Consider the following 24,013-nt stretch of genomic DNA (forward strand, 5'->3'; position numbering starts at 1 on the left):
TACAGTAGGTCCTTGTTGATTATCTGTTTTATATATAGTAGTATGTATATGTTAATCCCAAACTCCTAATTTATCCCTCCCCCCAGCTTTCCCCTTTGGTAACCATAAGTTTGTTTTAGAAGTCTGTGAGTCCTTATCTGTACAATTTGGAGGAGGATGATAATAGTACCTTTCTCACAAGACTGTGTAAGGAAACAAAGATAAGGCTATTGAACAGTGCCTGTCCCACAGCAGGTGCCCAGTAGGAGCTGGCTGGCACTGGAGAGACAATGCAGTGCAGTGATTGAGAACACATAACCCCAGCTCCACCATGCGTGTCCTTGGGAAGTTATTTAATTTCCATGTGCCTCAATTTGCATCCATGAAATGGGGATGATGATGATGATGATGGTGATGATAATAATGATACTCATTATACCTGACTCAGAGGATTACTATGAGGACTAAGAGGGTTGGACTAAGAAAGTTTTGAACAGTCCCTTGTACTGAGAGGCTATAATAAGCATTAGTTATTATTATCATCAGTATTATGTTCATCAGCCTCACCACCACCGAAAATAAATTTAGGAGATGTGTTAGTGATTACTAATTAAAATGTATATTTCATTAGAAGCTGCTTGTGTCTGTGAGTATACATTCTTAATTGTATTGTAGAGTTCTTCCATGCAAAATATTGCCAAAATGCCAAATTACAAATTAGAAGCTATTAATAGACTCAAACCTTTAAAATACCAGCTGGCTTATTTTCCTTGTTAATCATTTAGTAAATTGCATTTGCATAAACTCAAAAAAAAAGCAGAGTAGCATGTACAGAAACTCATTAACAAGGATCCAGTTTGAAAGGTTCCAAATTTTTAAATTTTAAAAACATTTCTTTGTTCATGAACTTTGTTTCCTTCCCAAAACAATAAGTGTGTTGGCATAACTAGGGTCTATTATGTGAGGAACACATGTGCCTTCATTACTGAAGCACAAGACATGATAAATTAAGAGGATATTTGGCACCAGTCTCTTCAGATAATAGAATAAAAAATAGGAGTTTGTGCTGATATCACCGAGCAGATAAAAGGGAAAGAAATGGCAGAAGCATCAGGCCTAATTTTTAATCTCTTACTTTGAAAAGTTCATAAAATGTTTAATCAAATTTTATTCTTGTTTTCATATCTTCCCTATAAGGAGAATGCATGTGTATACTTAAGTAATTGTCTTTTTTGACACAGGTAACTTTTGGTTGGGTGGAATTGTAAAATACTCCACTAAAGATCCTAAATAACAACCAGCTCTTCAGAAGCATTCCTAGAACTTTAGATTCGATTGCTAGATTTTTATCGTGCTACAAAAATTCATGCGCTATTTACAAAATTGTTGTAATATTGTGCTGACAGAATTTCAGAAAACTTTTGACAAACCTTTAGCCCTGTTTATTCATGTTACTTATTTGACTGTCAAATAAAATAAAATCACACTTGGGGCTGTGCTCTTATATATTAGGCCATTCCAGTCAGCAAACAGTTGGAAGGACTGCATTCTCCTAATAAGAAAAGACACAAAAAACAGGTGATGTGGTTCATTGTACTAGGGGACATTTCTGTTTACTAATGGTCACTTCAGCTGCTTAGCACTGCTAATAATTTCAGTTCACAATCTTCTGCAACACTTTGACCCATCACAGACTTCTGGTAGGCTTAGTTACCCATGGCTCACATTCTGGCACTAAAAATCAATTTCACGGCTTCCTGTGTTCTTGATACTGTCAGCCTCCCATTGTTTTACATCATCAGCTGAAACCTACGCTGAGTATTTCACTCATTAAGAGATCAATCATGTTAATGGCTTTGAAGGATGAAGGTTTTTATTTTAGTTTGCTTATGTATTAGCTACCATGTTCATAGTAATAAATCTTTACATATCTTTAATACACACAGAGGTAAGATGCAAATTGCCATCTAAGTAGTAAGAGCAGACTGTTAATTAGTGTGCTTAAGTGTTTATCTAAAGAGTTACAATTCCGGGAATTCCCTGGCGGTCCAGTGGTTAGGACTCCATGCTTCCACTGCAGGGGGCACGAATTTGATCCCTGATTGGGGAACTAAGATCCCACAAACCACGTGGTGTGGCCAAATAAATAAATAAATAAATAAATAGTTACAGTTCCAAGAAAAGTATAATTTTAACTCATGAAGTTTATATTTATAAATACATAAAAATTATCTTTTTTAGCTTCTTTAGTTGAAGAAAATATATGATAAACTTTGTAAACTATGTTCATTTTTCCTTCCTTCCTTCTTTCTTTTTCTGAATTTAGGCTGTAAAAACAGAACCTGAGAAGAAGTCACAATCAACTAAGGTAAATGATTTAAGTCAACTAGTGAATTATTTGGATTCTTTGCAACAATAATGAGTAACTAATTTCCTCTATTGGTGCTACTAAATGGTAAAAAAAAAATTTTGTCAGCTAATTAAATTAATTTTAGATTACCCTTTTGAACATGATTATATAGAGTGTGTATAAAATAATTATAACATTAAATCCATATATTGTTAAAATGAATAGTATTTTATAAATCTACTTCAGAAGGCATTTTATTCAAATCTAGATTTTTGTTATAGCTGAAGTAATTTTAAAAAAAGCAACAGGAACAAAGGACAAGGGACAAAGGGTAATGAGTCTTTGATTACTTTAATGATGAGACATCAAGAGCAAAGGTGTCTATTGAACCCAACACCTAGATAACTTAAAGATGAGAGTCTCTCCTTAGACTGGGCCCAGGGTTTATCTTGATGGTCTTATTTCCATTGGTGGAACTAGTTATCAGTTACTCAGGAGACAGCTCTGACTCCCTTGGGAACGGCTTCCCTTGCTTTCCTGACTCATGGCTGTCTAGACTGAAAGCCAATTCCAGTCCATATGGAGATGACCCCAGGGTGTCTGCAGGCAGGGCAAATGTTTCTCTTCAATAAGGTGCTGTACTTTATTTCTTTCAAGTACACTTGATCAGTTACTCAGACCGCAAGGTTTCCTGTAGGGAACCACAAAGATGATTTGGGCTGAAGTACTTTAAGTGCAGGCAAGGGTGGGGAGTGCAGTAGGCAGAGTCATCTGGGTGAAAGATGAAGCTTATATGATTTTGTGTAAGGCCTCTTGGTGGCCCCTGAGGATGGTAATTACATGGTCCCCTATAGAAGAATAATTCAGCAGCTGGTGGAAGTTGTCTTCTATTCCATATTTAAATGTTTTTGGTTACTCAATCTCAAGAGAATTGGGTTTCTAGTGATACCTGTCTTCTCTACTTGTAGCACAGAAAAGACCATATAAATCATTTAACTAAAAAAATACAGTGTTCATCTCCTGTGAAAGGAGATTTTTTTGAAGATCAATTTTAATTTCTAAAGTAGGATCTCCTATCAACAAACTCAGTGGTCAAAGTGATCATTTGACATCTCTGTGGATGGACTTGCAGTTATCAAATGATCTACATGAATTGGGAAAAACAGCCAATAATTTAGAGATACATAGCTATTTGAAAAATCATTCTAGATGAAATACTACATTTTTCATTATTTTTCTGATAATTATCATTATCAGACTGTTGGTAGGATTACTATCAACCAGACAGCAACATCTACTTCTCCAACTGGGCCTTTCCTAAGAGAGGCAGAATGGTCTAATTGGGATTTTTGGTTCTGAGCTTATTTGGAAATATAAAAACAATGTACTCTGATGTAACTGAGATTTTATCTTTTGAAATTGACAGCCATCTGTGGTTCATGAGAAAAAAACCCAAGAAGTAAAGCCAAAGGAACACAGAGAGGTAAATGATCATCATTAGGACTTGATATCATAAGGGGAAACCTTTTTTTCTTTGTTTTTCTTTGTTTTTTGGTGAAGGATAAAATTCTGAACTCTCATCTTTCAACATTCAAGTCCTACTGAGCATGGCTGGTATTTGTTTTTCCGCTAAAATGGCACCACCATGTGGCATTAGCAGGATTTGCAATTTACTCAGGTGATTCTTGCTGAATTTGGGAGGAAGGATTTGCATTGCTTCAAATTTTGTACTCAAAGTGAAATTTTGTCACGTATCATTCTAATTTAAATTCGCATAATAAAAAAACTGCATAAAACACAGCTGTTATGAATACTTTCTATTCCATAGAGAAAAGTAGCAATATTTGTCATATTGTTAACACTGTGGGACGTGTGTGTGTGTGTGTGTGTTTTCAGCCAAAAAGCCTACCCAAGCACTCATCAGATACAAGAAGCAAGCATGCTTATAATGAAAAAGCAGTTTCCAAATCAAGTGAGCAGCCAACATCAGAGAAATCAACAATACCAAAGGTAAATAAAGCAGACTGATAGATAGGAAAACACTAATGTCAACTAGGGAGTTGACAGGTCCTCTATCTATATTGATGTGTGTAGGTGAATCTACAGAGCTACGCTGAATATATCTTGTACTGTAAAGATTTGGTGCTCTCATTTTGCTGGTGCTGCAAATAACCTTGTGGAAACTTGGGACTAAGTAAGGCCTGAGAAGGGCATCAGATAGGTCTGGGGGATGTTCCATCATGCCCTCTCCACCACCCAGCAGCACCCTGTTGTGACTTTGAGGCAGCCGACTCTGGTGTCTCACAGACAGGAAGCTTGGGATTGAGGCTGCCTCCTGGACCCCTCTCCTCGTGGGCTGTGGGAACTCAGATGCCCTGCGAGATCTGCTCTTTACCTGGAAGTCTTAGAGTTTTTAGGGTCTTGTTGTAGGAGAGATCAACTTACAGAGCCAAAAATCAGAAATATATTCTGTATTTCCAGAATACAACTATTCAACTACCAGAAGAATAAACATCTATGAGAACTTTTTCATTGAGAGCTCTTGGAAGATAGGAAATAGGCCTGTTTAACAATATACCTTATATCAGAGACTGCAAATTTGTGGCCCACCAATTGCAGCCACTTGTGTATTTTATTTGGCTAACAGTAATCAAAGTGATTTTTAATTAGCTGCCAACAAATAAAGTCAGAATACTTCACATAAAATGCAAATTTCTAGCTTCTCTTGAAAAATTGGAATATCTGGCAACAGTGGGCTCACATAGCAACAATTGACTAGAGGCTTTACAACCTTGTATGTGCCCGCCTGGTCCACTTCACCTATGTGTGTTAACCTGCATGGGCTCTGTAAGCTCTTGAGTCCAGCTGTATGTGCCCAGCCTTGCATCATGTGCAGTGGAAGCTAGTGACCATTTCCCTACAAGATGTCTGCTAAGGGATACTGGCTCCTTAGTGACATTTGAAATGTATGATCTTGAAAATAGTCATTCAGAGATACTTAGTTCTGTCAATCTTTTATCCATTAGACTAAGTCACAGGACACAATTTCCAGTGGTGGAAAGAGTGCTGTTACTGGCGTAGCTGCAGCATCTGGCAAACCAGTTGACAAGGTGAGCACACATAAAAGATGTAACATGTACATGGGCCTCAATGCTTATCAGGTCTCTTTTATGAGAAACATATGCTCAGCGAAGACCCATTCTACCTGGCTGGCTCTGTTTAACCATTCAGTGTTCCAGTGCTGTCACAGTCAAATAACCTGTCATTTGCTAAAACTGAACACTTCATATGTGAAATTTTATGAAGAAGAGCATGCATCTGAAGGATAGAGAGAGAGCAAGACACCAAAAAGACACTATTTATTGAATGCATGATTTTAAAATTCATGCATTCAATAAATAGTTACTGTACAGTGGAATATTACTCAGCCATAAAAAGAAACGAGATTGAGTTATTTGTAGTGAGGTGGATGGATCTAGAGTCTGTCATACAGAGTGAAGTAAGTCAGAAAGAGAAAAACAAATACTGTATGCTAACACATATATATATGGAATCTAAAAAAATGGTACTATGAACCTAGTGGCAGGGCAGGAATAAAGACGTAGACATAGAGAAGCACTTGAGGACACCGTGCGGGGGGGGGGGAAGCTGGGGTGAAGTGAGAGTAGCAGCGACATACATACACTACCAAATGTAAAATAGTTAGCTAGTGGGAAGCAGCAGCATAGCACAGGGAGATCAGCTTGGTGCTTTGCGATGACCTAGGGGGTGGGATCAGGGTGTGGGATAGGGAGGGTGGGAGGGAGGCTCAAGAGGGAGGGGATGTGGGGATATATGTATGCCTATGGCTGATTCATTTTGTTGTACAACAGAAACTAACACAGTATTGTGAAGCAGTTATACTCCAATAAAGATCTATAAAAAAAAATTATTTTTAGACCCCATAAATAAATAAATAGTTACTGAGTGCCTGCCATGTATAAGGCCTCATATCAATACCAAGGAAATTAAAATGTGAGTTGACTCAGATCCTGCCTTCAAGATTTATGGGTTTGAAATAAAGCACATAAAATTGCCATGAGCATTTGAATAAGCATTACTCTCAGCTTTTAATATGAACACTGCCATCTTGAAATGAGTAAATTATGTGCAGTCATGACATCTACATGGATGGATATGGGAGGTTTTCAAAGGAGCATCACAAGCCCTCTCAGGAGAGAGTATATGTGCCCCACTGGCAAATTATGGGCACCTTCCTTAGATCCTTTGAAGAGACTAGCTTGGGAATGTAAGACAAGGAATAGTCTACCTTTTCTACCCATAGGAATACAGAGTTAGCAATCAGAGTTAGTAATCAGTTTGGAAGCCATATCGTCCTAGAAATGCTAGTACGTATTTCTCTTAAAGCCACAAGTAACTAACTGAAGCAACAGTAAGATGGAAATGAAAGCAGAAAAAAAGTAATACGTGTTTATCTATTTTCCCGCTTCTCAAAATGGGAGCAGTTATCCCTCTGCAGGCTAAGTAAAGTAAGAAAAGTCATAGGTTAAAAGTATAGCACATCTCCCTGAAACATCAGTTTTTATTAGATTTCGAAAAAGAAAAGGCACATTATTTTTCTCCAAGCTAATGCAGATATCATGTGGCATGATGGCAAAATTTACATGAACTTTTAAATGAAAATACTCAACTTAAAATAAAAAATGTTTTATTTTTTCCAGCAGACCCCTTGTATATACCTTGAGATCCCTACCCCCATCCTGGGGATACACTTCACTCTCTTGTGTTGATGAGGGATAACTAGATGCCATGGTTTGGAAAATGGATAAATTTAAGACAGAGGATTAGATCTCTTAGAATAGGTTTAAAATGTAATTTGAACCTATTCTAAGAGATTTGTAAATGTAATTTTGTAACCTATTTGTAAATGTAATTTTCAAATTTTGATAATTTGAAAATTTATGCCACACATCATCTAGCCAGGGTTATCAGTAAAATCTAAGCAATAAAATTAGGCGAGGTTTATACGGAATTCTGCTGTGCATTGACTTGTGCTACGACCTGTGGCAAATCATTTCACTTTTCTTTGCCTCTGATTTGTCTCCCAGAAAACGAGATTGGTCAGATCTGCTTTTTCTTTTTTAGCCCATACCGTGTGTAAAGCACTGTGGACTGCGGTTTGACTCTGCAGGACACTGAGCTGCAGGCTGACCCCGCTAGGGCTGGGATAAAACTAGGTACCCAGGACTGCATTCAAGGCAGATTAAGACAAGTCCCCACAGGGAGCTGTTTGAGGAGAGAGGGAGTCTGTCTGATTTGGGGGAATCCTCGGGGACTTTGAGTAGATCCAGTTTGAGTTTGGCATGAAAGGATAGCTAGGATTGCAGGCTTGCAAACATACCAAGGGAGAAAAATATAAGATGTGATCTGGGTACAAAGTGCATTACGGTGTGGGCGAAGCACAGGGGAGGTGAGTGGGACTGTGAGACCAGAAAGACAGGTCGAGGCACTGCTGTGGAGAATGTAAAGGTGTGTTAATCCATGTGGTAGTGATACAACTGGCAGCAGGTAAGCATTGAAAATTAGAGAACGGATGGAGAGATGCGATTAAAACCAAGCTGCCGAAGAATTAAGCGACCGCAGTGGCTGGGATGAGACGGAGTAAGAGATCTTAAGGTGGGAGGCTGGTCAGGGGCTATTTCAGTCGTCCTGGGGAGTCCAAAGTTAACCTAAATTAGAACTGGGATAGAATAAGTGAGCGGGGAGCAATGCAGGAGGCGTTGCAGAGGTGAAGCTTTCAGGTGTTAGGAAATGAGTGGCTGCAGTGGGCAAAGGGGAAATAAAATCCCAGATAACCTGGGGCTTCAGCATCTCAGTGAACTAGGTTGCTAACCCTAAGGTGAGGCAAGGGAGGCACCCATGGCCAGGTTCGTGCCAGTGCAGGGTCAGCACCTGCAGGAGTGAGCGCCTTCTTAAGTGAGCCCAGTCCTGATTGTCACTGACAGGTGGACAGAGGGTCAGAAGGGGAGTTGGTGGAGCCAGAAAAGTGATACCTGCTTTTAGACAGGTTGAATTGAAATGCCTGAGGTGTCCCAAGAGAGAGGCGATTAGCACATTGTTTTGGAGTCCAGGTGAATGGAAAGGGAGAAGCAGGGAGAGAGGGGAGAGTGAAACTGAATGAACATCTGCACAAGGTTGTGGTTGAATCAAGGAGCTGGATTCAGTTGCCAGGACTCAGGTTCACCCGGGTGCTCCCACAGTCTCTTTAATATAACAATCACAGCAATCACTTATTTAGTACTTATTTGTATATCTAGTACTTACGAGTACTTAGCGTGTGCACAACTACTGGCTTTGGTACTTTAATAGATGAATTAGTTTAGTCCTCACAACCCGCTGCAGTAGGTGCAGTCACTGTCCTGGCCTCCTCCATGAGGGTACGGAGGTTCAGGAGGAGACGTGACCTGCCTGAATCCTCCTGCGGCCAGCGCGTGTGGGCTGGTGTGCACACCCAGACAGTTCGAGCCTCTGCTCTCCACCTCCAAGCTCTGCTGCCCAGATTTCAGAGACCTTCACAGAAGGCAATTCCCTATTGTCTTAAACCCAGCGACTTCACCATTTCGTTCCTGCCTGGCCCTGAAAGCATTTGGCCCCTGACCCTAGGGAATGATTGCCTAGGACCACCAGGACAGGCAGAAACATGTGTGTGGAAGGGGGCAAAGCAGGAGAGATGCCAGAGGTGGCAGAGAACAGAGGGCACAGATGCCAGCACAGAACGGGGGTGGTGCTGTGAGAGATGAGAGTCGGGAGAGGGCTGCTCACCAGAGTAACTCAGAGAAGATTACGTCTGGGTAAAGGCACGGAAACTGCAGATTGGAAAGTTATTGACAGTCATTGATGGAGCAACTGAAGCCGTGGTGGGAAGGACATTGATTTTAGGGAGATGAAGGAAAGAATGAGTGATGAGATACCAAAGCAAGGGGGGGTGGAGGTCTTGATGTGTAGGGGCAAAGACCGAGAGAACAACATCTAGAAATAATGGCTGCTTGTAATAAGAAGGAATTCATGGGTGTTGCAGAGATTAGCTGTGGGCCCTGGGAGAGGCAACCAAGAGCAGTGAAGAAAGAGATGGGCAGTCCTGGATTCAGATCTCAGTGCTGTCCTTTACTGTGTGACCTGGGAAGTTACTCAGCCTCTCTGAGCCTTGCTTGTCACATCTCTAAGTGAGATTAATATTATCAATATTAACATTATTTATGCTGTTCTGAAAAAGGATATAACACATAAAGTGTCTGGCACAGAGCAGATGTTTAGTATATGATCCATGTTATGTTATAATGTATTCATTTTAAAGTTTGTAATATTATTGAATTTTATAAAGATATATGAGGAGTTTTTCTTTCTAAACCCCCACCAGAATAAAGAAAATAAATCATTAACGTCAGCTGTACCAGTTGAATCCAAACCAAGTAAACCCTCTGGAAAGGTATGAAGATAGCAGTGCCTTTTTACATAGATATTTATTCATAGTCTCTGTGTCTATCGTGATCTGATTTCTTGAGGGTAAACAATATGAGGTGAGGGTAACTTAAAGGACCTTTTTAATGAATTATTGTTTGAAGCTAATATGACTGGGTTGAAAGTGGGATTTTCTCACATATGTTTGTAACATTTTACATTCTAACCCTCTGTTCTGGAAACTCCAGTTATGTCTCATGGAGTTTACATTCCAGTTTCCCTCCTGCAAATGCACCTTCTTTAACCAGAGGTATCACTAAACAATGCCAGGCACTTCTTCATTCTGAAATTCCCAATTGAATCAGTCTAAAGCTAACAGGCCTCACATGCTATTACACAATCAGGTGAGTGCCTAAAGTTGTAGTGGAAGTGTGGTAGTTGCAAAAAAAAATGTAAACAATCATTTTTAAGCTGAGTTAAATAGTAAAGGGTCTTTCCTCAAATTGTTTTCCCCTTCAAATGTAGCTTATTCTTCACAATGAATCATTCTTAACCTCAACAACAGGATGGTGGCACTCCTTCATTCATAATACTGATTTAAGCCCATATTGACAGAATAAACTGTCACTTCTTGTAAATTTAACATCTCTTTCAGGGAATTTCTGTTTGTAAACATCTTCAGACAAGCAAGTGAACAAAAAGCCACAGATGAATAAAAGAACACAGGGCAATCCATTTTTGAAATATATTTTACTTGGAAGAGGTAGAAACGATTGATAAGCAAAAATACTAAGCATTTCCTCTCTTGCATATAGCAACATAATCATAATTCTCTGTAGTTTGTTTCCTTTTTTCTTTAAACTATCAGTACAGTGGTCTGGCAGCTGTAATGAATCATACACTTGTTCATGTAGTTAATGCCTTTAGACTTATTGAAATTGTGGTTCTTAACCTGAATGTGGCTTTCTATCTTGCCAACCTAGGATCTGTACTCTGGGACTTTAAATAATAAGTTCTATTACAGACCAGATTTTAACCATTTAAGAACTTCTGGTGTTTGGTATTTTTCTACACAGAATTTTTTTTTCGGTAGTCAAAAAATCAAAATGAAATATGTGTAACAAATAACATTTACATATCTGCTCTTTTTGTTTTCCAGTCAGGCATGGGTGCTGCTTTGGATGACTTAATAGACACTTTAGGAGAACCTGAAGAAACTAAAGAAGATAATACAACATATACTGGACCTGAAGTTTTGGTAAGTGATCTTGATGTTGATAAAGATTCATACTTAATGAGTAGGAGAGCTAGTAGGTCATGGTCATGATGCACAAAAGAATACACAGTGTTCTGTCACTTGGAGAGAAACAGTATGCTGTCAGTATCAGTAATAGCAACTGAAAATTAGTGTTGTGGATGGAAACTGTCCTAAGGTAGCTATGTGATTCCGTTGATCAGCAAACACTGATTGACTGTCTCTGCTGAGACTGCAGCTGGGATATAGTCTGTTGGATCACAGAGACTTATTTTCTTTCTTCGAGGCTTAAGTCCAGTGGACTTTGACTTATTTTAGTTTCCAGATATTTCCCATCCTATCACTTGAACTTATCTTGATTTCTAGATATTTTCTACCCTCAATTCATCTCTATTCCTGATTCATAAAAAGCAAGAAAATTATGTTCCTTGGCATTAATAAAAGACATTCCATAGACTGTAAGAAAATATTGCAACAGTCATAACAAAGGATTTGTTTCTAGAATTTATGAAGATTTTTTAAAGCTGAGAAAAAGATAACCCAATAGAAAATTAGGAGAAAATTTGGCCAAAAGACACATGAAAGTCTCCCTAGTAATTAGGAAAATGGTACTAAAACACAGACAGATAGCACTTCACACTCACCTGATTGGCAGAAGTGTAAAAGTCTGACAACTGGCCCAGAGCCTGTGGATGTCACATGAAGATGTGCACACCCTCTAACCAGCAATCCCACGTCTAGAGAGACTTGCTGGAGGGAGCCTTGCCCAGGTGTATAAGGAGTTCTAAGAATAGGTGAAACATTTGGAAATGATTTTGTTCAACAGGAGACAAGATGATATAGTGGAACACTTTATAGTGGTTAAAATGGCTTATTCATGTATCAATATGGATAACATTACAAAAACATAACTTTGAATAAAAATAGTACATTACCAAATGACATAAGAATTTGATACCATTTATATAACACTTGAAAATAGGCAAAGTAATGGTGTATATTGATTATGGGTATCTACATGTGGAATAATTGTTTTAAAATATACTCAACTTTACACTGATGGATGATAAAGTTCAGGATGATGGCTATCTCTGGAAAACAAGGAAGAGGAATTGGATTGGAGAGTGCTAAAAAAGAAACATCACTCTGATTTTTTTCTTATTAGATAAGAAATAACTAGATCTGTTGTGTTATATAGAAATTCACTGTTATCAACTGCTCTTTTGTAGGTATAGAAATATTAGATAATGAAAAATATTTTTAAATAAAATGCATTTTATATATGAATCAAATTTAATATAGTGGTTTGAATATTTTATAGCATTACTAATGAGTTAAGCCAATTAAATATGGGCAAGTATTTGTGGAAACTTAGAATTTCAGAGTTGTGTAAAATATTGGCTTCTAAATGATTTATATTTACTCTCAATAGTTCCATAAATTAATAATGCAATAGTACTTCGGTTTAAGAATATGTATATAACATTGTCAGCTAATATCCCTATGTGTACGGTTTTCTTCTAGGATCTGATGAGTTCTACTTACATAGAGGAATTGGGTAAAAGAGAAGTCACACTTCCTCCAAAATATAGGGAACTTTTAAATGTAAGTTAAACAATCGTTCACTTTATTGTTTCTTTTTTGGAGTTATAATTTTTATCACATTAATATATCCAGTTTTTTTTAACTTAGATAATATAATGGGCGTGCGAAATTGTCATTACTCTGAAGCTCACTGTATTACTTTGGTAGGGCTGCCATATTGGAGTATCACAGACTGGATGGCTTAAACAGCAGAAACTTACTGTCTCACAATTCTGGGGGCTAGAAGACTGGAATCAAGATGTGGGCAGGGTTGGCTCCTTCTGAAGGCTGTGAGAGGAAGATCTGTCTCAGGCCTCTCTCCTTGGTCTATAGATACCTACATGTGGAGTAATTCCACATCTTCTATGTATACATATCTGCATGTCGTCTTTTCTCTACGTGGATCTCTGGGTCATTTCCCCCTTTTATAGGAACACTGGTCCTATTGAATTAGGGCCCCTTTTAATGTTCTCATTTAACCTTAATTACCTCTTTAAAGGCCCTGTCTTCAAATACAGTCATTCTGAGGTTCTAGGGGATAGGACTTCAGCTTATGAATTTTGGGAGGACACAACTCAGCCCATAGCATTCACTGAGCTATGCATTTTGCCGATTGTAAGGATTAATTTTGCCTTCTCAGCATCATAAAATTAATATTTGTTTCAGAAAAAAGAAGGGATCACAGGGCCTCCTCCAGACTCTTTGGTGAGTTCACATAAATGTCTTCTAAGATCAGATTTAACATTTTTTATATCTTTGGTTGGGGGGATAGAGTTATCAATTCTGTATTTTGGGATTATGACTATATTAATCTCTAAATCAGATGAAGTTTCCATCTGTTCAGAGAACGGAAGTGGGCCTGGGGGTTGTTTCAATGAGTGTTTATTTCCTAAGCAGATTTTTTGAGGGAAAGAAGAATGGGGCCAAGAAAGTTTTAGGATAAAATAAATGTTAATAAAAATAAGATGAGAATATCCTAACATGTAATACGTTGAGAAGAGAGAAACAGGAAAATAATATTTATTGAGCATCCAGTTTCCTCCCAAACATAGGCTTTCATCTGAGTTTTTTCGTTAAACATCTCATTTGGTAGTCAAGGAATTGCAAAAGTACATTCTTCGTTTGCTGGGTTTATAATCTGATCTGTCACTTGAATGATTCCCACGTGTGACCCGTCGTGCTGCCTGTTTCTTTAGAAACCCCTGGGGCCCGATGATGCCATAGATGCCTTGTCATCAGACTTCACCTACAGTTCTCCTGCGGCTGATGGGAAGAAAACCAAGAAAGAGGTATTGTTTTTAATGTAATGAGGGAAACTTGTTAGAAACCATCTCACACTTTAAGACACCAACAACTTTTTAGTTCTGGTTATTACGATTTGGTTAATACATTTCCTTCTTCTGTAAGTCAAATCTTTTGTATTTTGTTTTTCAGAGGTCTACAGGAGAGGTTTTAAAAGCTCAGTCAGCTGAAGTAATCAAAAGTGCTGCTCCACCCAAGGAGAAAAAAAGAAAGGTGGAAGAGGTATAAAAAAATTACTTCTTTAAAATTAAGCATGGTCCGCCCGACAGCAGTCGCTTTCCTGAGGCTGATGTAGCTGATTGGGGAGAACCCCAATAGTGCATCACACCTACTGAGTATCTTTGCTCCCTCGGGCCTGTGTAGACTAGTGAGACCAGTCAGGGTTATATTGGTCATCTCCAGGCAGGCCTGCTCTGTTTCCACAAATGCTTGCCTTGGTTGTGGAATAAGATTATCTCACCATCACACTACACAGAAAGAGCAGGATCCCAGAGGAACTGCACTCTTGGGACATCAAATCTTCAACTTGATTTTCTAAAGGCGTCTGAGTCCTGGGAATCACTAGGGGGATGTTGTTATAGCTGCTTCTCGCCACCTTAACCACAGTTGACTATAACTTAATTCTTGTGAATCCTGAAAGGTGGCCCTGCAGCTCTGGGCTGGATGAGAAAACATGCCCCACCTGCAGATGGTCCAGATAATCCAAGGAGCCGTTTCTGTTGGGGCTGCTCTGCCTTTCGCTCCTGGGGTGGGCGGTTTATTTTTATCTGGCTTGAGGAGCGGCGAGAGCACCACACCCCTGGGAGTGGGAGTTCCTACAGCCGTCAGCCACTTCAGGGCCCCCTGCTTCCTGGGCTTCGCTGAAGTCGTGCTGAAGGACAGCGTTGTCAGAAGTCATTTTTAGAGACACATTTTTAGAAAAAGAAAAGCAGGATAGTGCAAGTTTTACTTCTTGCAGCTTTTATTTTGATATGAGTATTTTATAATATAATTATGATTACAGTTACACTTCTAGCTTGCTAAGTAAGAGGTGAAGTGTACCTCTGAGAGCAGGGAAACGAGTCCTAAGCCCCAGTTTTACTGTAGAAACGAGTCCTAAGCCCCAGTTTTCACTCACTGGTAAGTTCTTCTTTCTTTCTCTCTTTTACTAGGTTTTAAATAAAATTGCCTTCCTAGAGTCCTTCCCCAACCCACAACTTATTCTTAGAGATTTAAAATTTTGAATTTCACAAAGAAATGGGTGGATTGTTTAGGTTGAGGAGATATTCTCTTTTTAATGTACAGAATTTTTTTTCCCTCACAGGACACGATGAGTGATCAGGCACTCGAGGCTCTGTCAGCTTCGCTGGGCAGCCGGAAGCCGGAACCTGAGCTCGACCTCAGCTCCATTAAGGAAGTCAATGAGGTACTGACCTTGGAGTTCACATACAAAGCCTGTTAGTCTTCAGGTTACAAGGTTACAAAGCTAATGCATTACACATGTTTAGAATTCTTGTACCATTTATATTTTCTTAGAGATTTTAAATGAACTGTTCTTTGTCCTGCCTTACTTTCAGGGTCTGGCTAATTTAGATATTTATTGCTGGGGAGTTAGCAACCAGAAAGGATATTTCAGTGTTTGTCTTGTTAACCATCTAGAATTTTAATATTTAAAATGAACACTAATCTTCTTTGCCAATTCTCAAACGACACCTGACCAGACAAGATAACACGGAAGCAGTGGCCTGGTGACAAATAGTTTTGTCTGCTCTCATGGAAACTGAAAATTTGTATTTTCAAAAGGTTCCAGGTGCTTCTCTTTATAAGGAGAGAGGGAGATGGTTGCAGATGGGGTGGGAGATCCTTTTTATAACTATGGGGGAAAATGTTGAAAACTTGTCTCAAATTAGAATAAAATCAAGCAACAATTACTTTATAACTGGATTTGCTGCGTGTTTAGAGTGTGATGCTGGGGTGTGTTTACCCCACTGCACGCCAAGACCTTAAGCCTTACGAGCCAAAGCAAGCTTGTATTTGGCGGAAGGGAGTGTTCATATTAAATTCCAATTTTTAAAGAATTGTTTAACCGAGTCCTCTGGAGGAAAAGAGGAGGGAAAGCATAGAGCCGCCCTGCGGGCGTCCTTGGCCAGGCGGTGTGGTGGTGGGGACCCTCAGGAGCGCCAGCCTATCAGCTCAGGGTGGGAGCTGGCAGTTGTCGCTGTCACAATGCTCCTGCCTCCGCTGTCACTTCCTGTTCTGAGTCACTGGGGAAGGTGAGTCTCGCTGACTCCCAGCAACGCCCCCTGAGTCTGGGACTGCCCTGGTCTGAAATGGGCCAGTTTCTATCTTCGACTTTCGTTGAGGGCTTGCGGGGCGCAGTGGGGCACGACAGGCTTTGCGAAGGCGAACACAGGGGAGCAGGGGAAGCAGTCCTTGTCCTCCAGGACCAAGTAATGTATTGGGAGAAAGGGAAACTTTGATTACAACACAGTGCGAGGTGCACAATGTCTCAAGGAAGGGGTGGTCCTGGCAGGACCCTGGCGGTCCACCACCGAGGGCTGCATGGCAGCCAGCCAATGGCACGTCTGCCTCAGGCTGTTTACAGATAGATGATTAAGGTGATTTAAGAAGATGATAATTTGGGGACAGAAAGTATAAACATAATCCCAGGATGAAAAGACTCTTCGAGTGACTGAAATCACATAGGTAGATGTGAAAAAGTTATGTAAAAATAACTTTTAAACAGTTTGGGTTTAGGGATGCATATAAATGTATTAAATTTCCTCTGGAAAGTTAGCAAACTCCTAAAATCTGAACAAAAAGGACTATTCTACTCTTAACACTAGTTTTCCTTTTTAATTATGTACAAAGTATAAAGATTCTCCAATCCTCTGGATTCTTAAGTTGAATTTTTAGTACCTGATGGTGAATTCACTACTTCCTCGGTAGTCTGCTGTGATAAGGCTCATAGAGGTCGATATGCTATAGGGGTCCACGGCCACTCCAGCACGTTCTGCACCAGATGATGCTTCAGAGAAGAGGTCCATGCCCACTTGTCATTCTTATAATGTATCATAATGCATTTATTCTGTAGTGATACCTCATTATTAATCTCCCCTATTTCTAGTGTAGTTACCTAGTCTGGAACTATTTCAATTCAGGGGATGTTTGTTTTCATCACCTACTGGATACAAACCACAATGCAGTCATTTAAAGAATATAAAGATCAAAGAATAGAAAGGATCTAGCTGTGCATGTGACTCACTGTTCTCAAGCCTAAGTGGAGAGGACAGTCCTATACAGGTGACTCTTTCATGAGGACTGTTTTATAGCCAGAGACCTCACAAATCCCTGAACTGGGGAGTACCACTATATAACAGGACTTCCTTCATATCCTGCAGTAGAATGTAACTGGAAATATTTTTTTAAAAATCCTTTCATCCCAGTTATTATTCTATAGAAAATACAACTATAATTCCAAAGCCTAGAAAAGTACCTGGCTTATTAAAAGTGCTCATTAAATATTTTTAAATTAATCAACTAACTAAGCATTCAATGGAGAACCACAATCTTAGGCTGAGATGTAGATGGGAGCAATAGGCTGAGCTAGAATCAGCTAAATACCCACGCCAACCCCCCCCCCCCCAGCACACACACACTTTTGTGCCCAGGAGCTCCTTGATTTGTGATTTAAATCCATGCCTTGATACAGGTACAAATTATTACATATCATGGAACTTTGCATTACCCACCAGTAGTTTAAAATCAAATGTTATATCCTAGAAGCCGCTGATCTGCCGTGGAACTGCACTTCTATTTCTAATGCATTTGGTTGTGCATGGTTCAGTAATCCAGTGACGTCTTGGTGTTACTGAAGGGAGTTCTTTTAAAAGCAGTAAAACCAGGGCTTCCCTGGTGGCGCAGTGGTTAAGAATCCTCCTGCCAATGCAGGGGACACGGGTTCGAGCCCTGGTCCAGGAAGATCCCACATGCCGCGGAGCAACTAAGCCAGTGCGCCACAACTACTGAGCCTGTGCTCTGGAGCCTGTGCTCCGCAACAAGAGAAGCCACTGCAATGAGAAGCCCATGCACCGCAAAGAAGAGTAGCCCCCGCTCGCCGCAACTAGAGAAAGCCCGCACGCAACAATGAAGACCCAATGCAGCCAAAAATAAATAAATTAAATAAATTTTTTTTAAAAAAAGGGAAAACTAATTATCCATGGATCAGCCAAGATTTGTGATGGGATGCCTCTCCCCTTTCTGAACTGTGTTTAACATTCATGAGAATTGGTTGTTTTCTCCCCCTTAGATAACTGCCTCATTGAGTACGACAGACGAAGGCTGTAAAATAATTGCAGCCAGCTTGTGCACTGTGCTTACCTTTCTTCAAAGGATATTTTATTTAATTTTCTCTGCTGATCCTTACAAGTCAGCAAGCTAGGTAAGGATTCTTAGTAGCCCCATTTTACAGCTGAAGACACTGAGCCGAAGAAAGTCTAGGTGGCTTCCCAAGGTCATAGAGACAGGGCAGCGACACCTCCCCGGGATTCCTGGCTGTGTTGTTTTTTTCTCCGTCACCCTACACTGCCTTCCTCCTAACTGCTCTCCGGGCACTTTAATCTGATTTGGTCTCCTCCACGACACCCATGGAGAACATAAAGTGATGTCTTATTTTACATGTATTATCCAAATGCTTATTTTTTTTTCTCCACCTTCTTCAGGCAAAAGCCAAAGAAGAGAAACTAAAGAAGTGTGGTGAAGATGAGGAAACAGTCCCACCAGAGTACAGATTAAAACCAGCCACGGTACGTTGTTCGCCACGGTGCGTGACAGCAGCTCACTCCTCCTGCCTTCGCATCACATTTTGTCCTGTCTGTCCCCATGATGCTTAAGGACGTGTCTGATGTTAACTCTGAAAACCCTGAACCCTTTATTCTCTGTCTTCTACAGTTGGACCCTTTAAAAGAGGGTTTCCTAAGTAATGACTGTGTGGTCATTAAAATTCCCACAAATTCAAGTGTTTCAACTATTAACCATGCTTGACATAGGTCCTTAACCTTCAAGCAGAAGGAATAATTTGGGAATAATATCTTCTCTAACTGCTATATGGATAAAAGCACATAGATCTTCTAAGTGGTAGATAAACATTACAATGATTTACCAGTATCCTCAGTGAAGATGGTTTTGTTATTGTTGGTTTCATTTTGACGTGAGGATGGTGGACTTATTCCTATACTTACATTTGTAATTTATCTTTGAAATAATACATATAAACATATGGTGGAAAATAGCTACAATGCTTATATATGGAAAGTTTCTCATTTTTTAGAAACATTCTAAATTGTGAATTCTGAAAAACCAGTTTTATAGGAATGATATCTTATCTCTTCACCCTGGGTTGGAGAATTGAAGCTTTTTTCAATCTTTCATTGATGTAGCTACATCTTTTTAGCCAAAGAACTTTTTAAAAAATTCTACTTCCTTATCCAAAAGATGGAAATTATTTTTCAGTAATTTTTTTTAAATTTTATTTATTTATTTTTGGCTGCACTGGGTCTTCTTTGCCACGCGTGGGTTTTCTCTAGGTGCGGCGAGCAGGGGCTACTCTTTGTTGCGGTGCGCGGGCTTCCCATTGCGGTAGCTTCTCTTGTTGTGGAGCACAGGCTCTAGGCGTGCAGGCTTCAGTAGTTGTGGCATGCAGGCTCAGTATTGTGGCTCGCGGGCTCTAGAGCACAAGCTCAGTAGTTGTGGCACACGGGCTTAGTTGCTCTGCGGCATGTGGGATCTTCCCGGATCAGGGCTTGAACCCATGTCCCCTGCATTGGCAGGCGGGTTCTTAACCACTGTGCCACCAGGGAAGTCCCTTCAGTAACTTTTAAAGAAAAGTAATTGCATTATATTTTATAGCATTTGGGTTCTTGATTTTTACAGCTCAACTCCTTATTCTGATACTTTATAAAAAAATTAATTTGAAACACAAACTCACTCAGATATATGGCAAAAAAAACAATCTCTCCTCTCATATCCTGGAATTTCTAAAACAGACTTAATGGGACAAGAAAGCAAAATTTTCTATTTCATTTTAAATGTATTTTTAATTTCATTTTACAGGATAAAGATGGAAAACCACTCCTGCCAGATGTTGAAGAAAAACCCAAGGTTAGGAAATAAGTTTTTTTGATACTTAAAAAGCAATAGAACTGTAAGGTATAAACAGATAATTCTGACAGACCAGATCTCACTGTAGAGACTTGCATGCCAGCCTACTATTAAGGAGAGAGGAACTTTTGACAGCAACACTTAGCTTAGATCTCTGACTCTTTTTCACATATTTTAATGATTATTTATCTCATGAATTATTACTAAAATATTACAAGTTTACAGGTGATGTTCGTTGAACATTAGGAGCTGATATCAAAAGGGCCCTTAAATTAGGTTGTTAACACTTGGTTTGATCCTAATTACAGCATCAAGTGCTCTAATGATTCTATGCTGCCTTTACTTAATTTGGTGTTAATCAGCATAGTTACCTATCATGATGATATTAAGCAACTACATTTATTAGTCACTTACTATGTGCCTGACACTACACTAAATGGTGTTGTGTGTTATCATTTTGAGGAAGGCACTATTATTATTCCCATATTACAGGTGAGGAAATTGAGACACAGAAGGATTCTGTAAATAGCCCAAAGTCAAACAGCTAGGGAGTAGCAAGGCTAGGACTCGAAACTCTGTCTGTCCAACTCTGGGGCCCAGCTTCTGAATTACATGCCATTCTGTCACAGATTAGAGCATGTGGAGATTTTGACTAATTACAGTAAACGAATAACACCACTTCACCTGAAGGAACTAAGGATAGCAGAACTTTCCTGCCAAAACCCCATGTAGTCATAGGAAAGGAGTATATGATCTATGTTTCCTGTGACTTATTCATAAGGGAAGTCGCTGGAAGTAGAAAAAACAATCACATAAGGAAAAACGATAAAGATCTTCATTGGAACAAACAGGCAATCTTATTTGAGCAAAATTACTCTGAGACTGAAGTATCAGGAAAACTTTTAACTAAATAAACCATTACCATGTTTGTGGTACTGAGGTGTTTAGTATTCCTTATTTGATGCATGACATTTACCTTACATTGATAAATGAAACATATACCCTGTATAAATTAACTTTTGGTTTTAGATCCTAAAATATGACATAATATGTGTTTACCAGAAAACCTTTTTCTCTATGAAAGCTTCTTTTATCAAAGTAAAACTAATTTTCTTCATATTATATAATATTTCTTATGTTACAGCCCCTGAGTGAATCAGAACTCATTGATGAACTTTCAGAAGATCTTGACCAATCTAAGTGTAAAGAAAAACAATCTAAGCCAACTGAAAAAACAGAAGTACGTTTCTAAAAATAAAAATCTCTAGTTTTTGTTGTTTTTTAATGTTTTTCTATAATCTTAAAAATGTGAGACCAAAACTTTTAACAGGAAGTGGCTGATGAAAAGGCCCATTTTGCCATCTTTTTTCACATGCAGTTTTCATCTTGCCTGTTTCTGGATGTGCTTTATTTTCCCAGGCTGACCCTCATATTCTTGCAGTTTAAGTCCTTTAATTAATTATTCCTTCAGGAAGGTATTCACACCCGTGCTTTTCTTTCCATTCCTGCTTCTGTAACTGACCTAGTTAAAGTTGTCATCACTCGTCACCTCAAGATGGCAATGGCCTGTGTCTTTGGTCTCCTTCCAGCCCATCCCATATGTCCACCGGCATTATTCTTTCTCAAGCATGTTTGTGGACACAACATTCCCCTGCTCCAACCCTCAGGAGCTTCCCATTCCCTACAAAAAAGTTCCTGCTCATGTATTTGGGCCCCAGCTTCCTTTCATGCCAAGATGTGTCCCCCTATCACTAAACTCAGGTTCTAAGTACTTGTATGTTTCCAAGGCTTTTCTCATATGGTTCCTTCTGCATAGAATAACCTCTCCAAATTCTAGATCAACTAAAATCGTAGTCATCCCTTTAAGGCTGAGCTAAACTATGGCCTCTGTCTCCTGCATTTCCCTCCCCAAACCTTACCACCCTTCCCACTCTTATTAAGCAGAATACAACACACCAGGGAGGTCTGTCATGCTTTCTTTATATATCCCTGTTGAGGCATTTGTTGCAAACAAGGTTTTAGCTGCACTGGTCTTTACTTCTAACATTTATTCATATTTTTAAATAGTAAATTCCTTGAAAGAAGAGCTCATGCCCTATTAATGATCATCTGCTGAGCACCTTGCATACAGGATAGGCTTCCATAAATGTCTGGATTAAAAACAATCTGTTTGAAATTTTACTCTTGTAGCAAAATAGCACAGTTATTCTCAAACTTCAGTACGCATCAGGATGACGTGGGGTGTTTGTTAAGGCACACATTACTGGGTCCCACCCCCAGAATCCCCGATTTAGTATGTTGCGGTGGGGCCCGAGAATTTGGATTTCTAGCAAGTTCCCTGGTAGTGTTGAGGCCGCTGATCCAGGGACCTCACTTTTAGAACCCCTGGGATAGTCGTACTACCTTGCATTTGTACGTAGCTATTTACAGTTTACGGGGTGCTCTTAGATATATAAAAATGAGGTATTTAAATAAAATATTGTATTGCATTTATAATTGGTATATTATTATTGTTACATATTACATGATGGCAAATAATATAAATAATAATAGTTGATAAAATTCACTGAGCTTACTGTGTTCCCAGGTACTATGCAAAGCACTTAGCATGTTTTATCTCATTCAAGGCCCCTGTCAACCCTTGAGATGTAGGTACTATAATTGTTCTCATTTTGCAGATGTAGAAACTGTGTCTCAGAGAGGTTTAGTAACCTACCTAAGGTAAGAGGTGAAACCAAGGTGAAGTAATGGTAGCTGAAGAGTTTCAGCCTGCCTTGACTTATTTACTGCTCAAAATCCTTGGGCATTCAAGAAAGTCATGCTCACAGCATATGGTGTAGCAGACTGTATTGTTGGTCTATCATTGTTCAGTCTTAATAACCGGATATTTCTAAAAATTCGTCATTGTACCTGCTTCTTTCTGCAGGAGTCTCAGGTTGCTGCCGCTACTCCTGTGGAAGGGGCCGTGCCTCGGACCACCTTGTGTTCTGTGCAGTCGGTCCCGCCCCCGTCAGCCACGGCGGTGAGTGGTCCTCTGGGCACTGAGAAATGTCTTGAGAAAGTAATGTTCTTCCTCCCCTGCCCTTTCTGCTGTGTATTACCATCATATTACTTTATTCTAACAAAATAAAAATAAAATCTTAGATAGCTATATTATCCTGTGTTTAGGCTTCTGGGAGGAGCTAGAAACTCAGGCTAGATTTAAATTTTTAATTCAACTGCTGCAAACTGTTTTGTTTTGTTTTGACCTTCTGAAATTGTTTCTAGCTCCTCAGCTACTGCGGTTAATCATGCTTCTTCACTTTCCTGTGTCTTTCAAGCTGATTTGGTGTCCCACAAATAGCCCGATATTACTTTTTATTGACTCTCCTGGTGGAATCATCTGCACCTTTGTCATCATGACTCCTCTTCTCTCCCAACTGAAGGGAGACAGGTGGACTCACTTCCTTTCCCCTTCCTTCTTCTCTTGCCTCTCTCTCACTTTCTAATTTTTCTATAAGGTATGATATTTAACTAGTTGAATCTGTTTTCTTTGGAATTCAGTGAGTTTTGTTTCCATTAGCAGATAGAATCTGACTCAAGAGAATAACAGCTGATGGAACTATGTTTCGTTAGTACAGACCTAGTGACTCTACACTCTGAATAACTAACTTGTTCTAGATGCTTTGCAATATCTTCTCATTAAATTTTCACAAGGACACTGTGAAGGCTGTTCTGATCATGTCTCTCTTATAAACGAGGGAAATGAACTTCGAGTTGACCTTGAGCAATTCACTTAACCTTTCAGAACCTCAGCTGAGATGTAAGATACGGCCCCTGCTCTCAGCCCCCTTCAGGTCTAGTTTGGATATGGGCCAGGTTCAGGCTCACAGTTTAGTTTGATCATTCTCATATGGGAAAAGGGCAGCAGGAACATGGGTGAAGGAACTGCTTTCCAGGAGGAACTC

General features: G+C 39.5%; 1 protein-coding gene across 9 annotated transcripts in view; it reads left to right on the forward strand.

Annotated features, from left to right (window-relative positions):
- CAST (calpastatin) overlaps positions 1-24,013 on the forward strand; it is a 119,128-nt gene that overhangs the window by 69,703 nt on the left and 25,412 nt on the right. For 3 of the 9 annotated variants that reach the window (XM_036847218.1, XM_036847219.1, XM_036847225.1), the window contains 16 exons: positions 1,492-1,557; positions 2,306-2,347; positions 3,756-3,812; positions 4,226-4,339; positions 5,356-5,439; positions 9,747-9,815; positions 10,947-11,045; positions 12,567-12,647; positions 13,293-13,331; positions 13,823-13,915; positions 14,061-14,150; positions 15,232-15,333; positions 18,629-18,712; positions 20,019-20,066; positions 21,211-21,306; positions 22,993-23,088. In XM_036847218.1, the coding sequence (XP_036703113.1) occupies positions 1,492-1,557; positions 2,306-2,347; positions 3,756-3,812; positions 4,226-4,339; positions 5,356-5,439; positions 9,747-9,815; positions 10,947-11,045; positions 12,567-12,647; positions 13,293-13,331; positions 13,823-13,915; positions 14,061-14,150; positions 15,232-15,333; positions 18,629-18,712; positions 20,019-20,066; positions 21,211-21,306; positions 22,993-23,088 (1,260 nt within the window). The remainder of the gene's footprint in view (positions 1-1,491; positions 1,558-2,305; positions 2,348-3,755; positions 3,813-4,225; positions 4,340-5,355; positions 5,440-9,746; positions 9,816-10,946; positions 11,046-12,566; positions 12,648-13,292; positions 13,332-13,822; positions 13,916-14,060; positions 14,151-15,231; positions 15,334-18,628; positions 18,713-20,018; positions 20,067-21,210; positions 21,307-22,992; positions 23,089-24,013) is intronic. The other 6 variants (XM_036847220.1, XM_036847223.1, XM_036847226.1 and 3 more) reach the window with 3 other exon arrangements.

The sequence above is a fragment of the Balaenoptera musculus genome, chromosome 3, assembly GCF_009873245.2.
Source record: "Balaenoptera musculus isolate JJ_BM4_2016_0621 chromosome 3, mBalMus1.pri.v3, whole genome shotgun sequence".
NCBI lineage: Eukaryota > Metazoa > Chordata > Mammalia > Artiodactyla > Balaenopteridae > Balaenoptera > Balaenoptera musculus.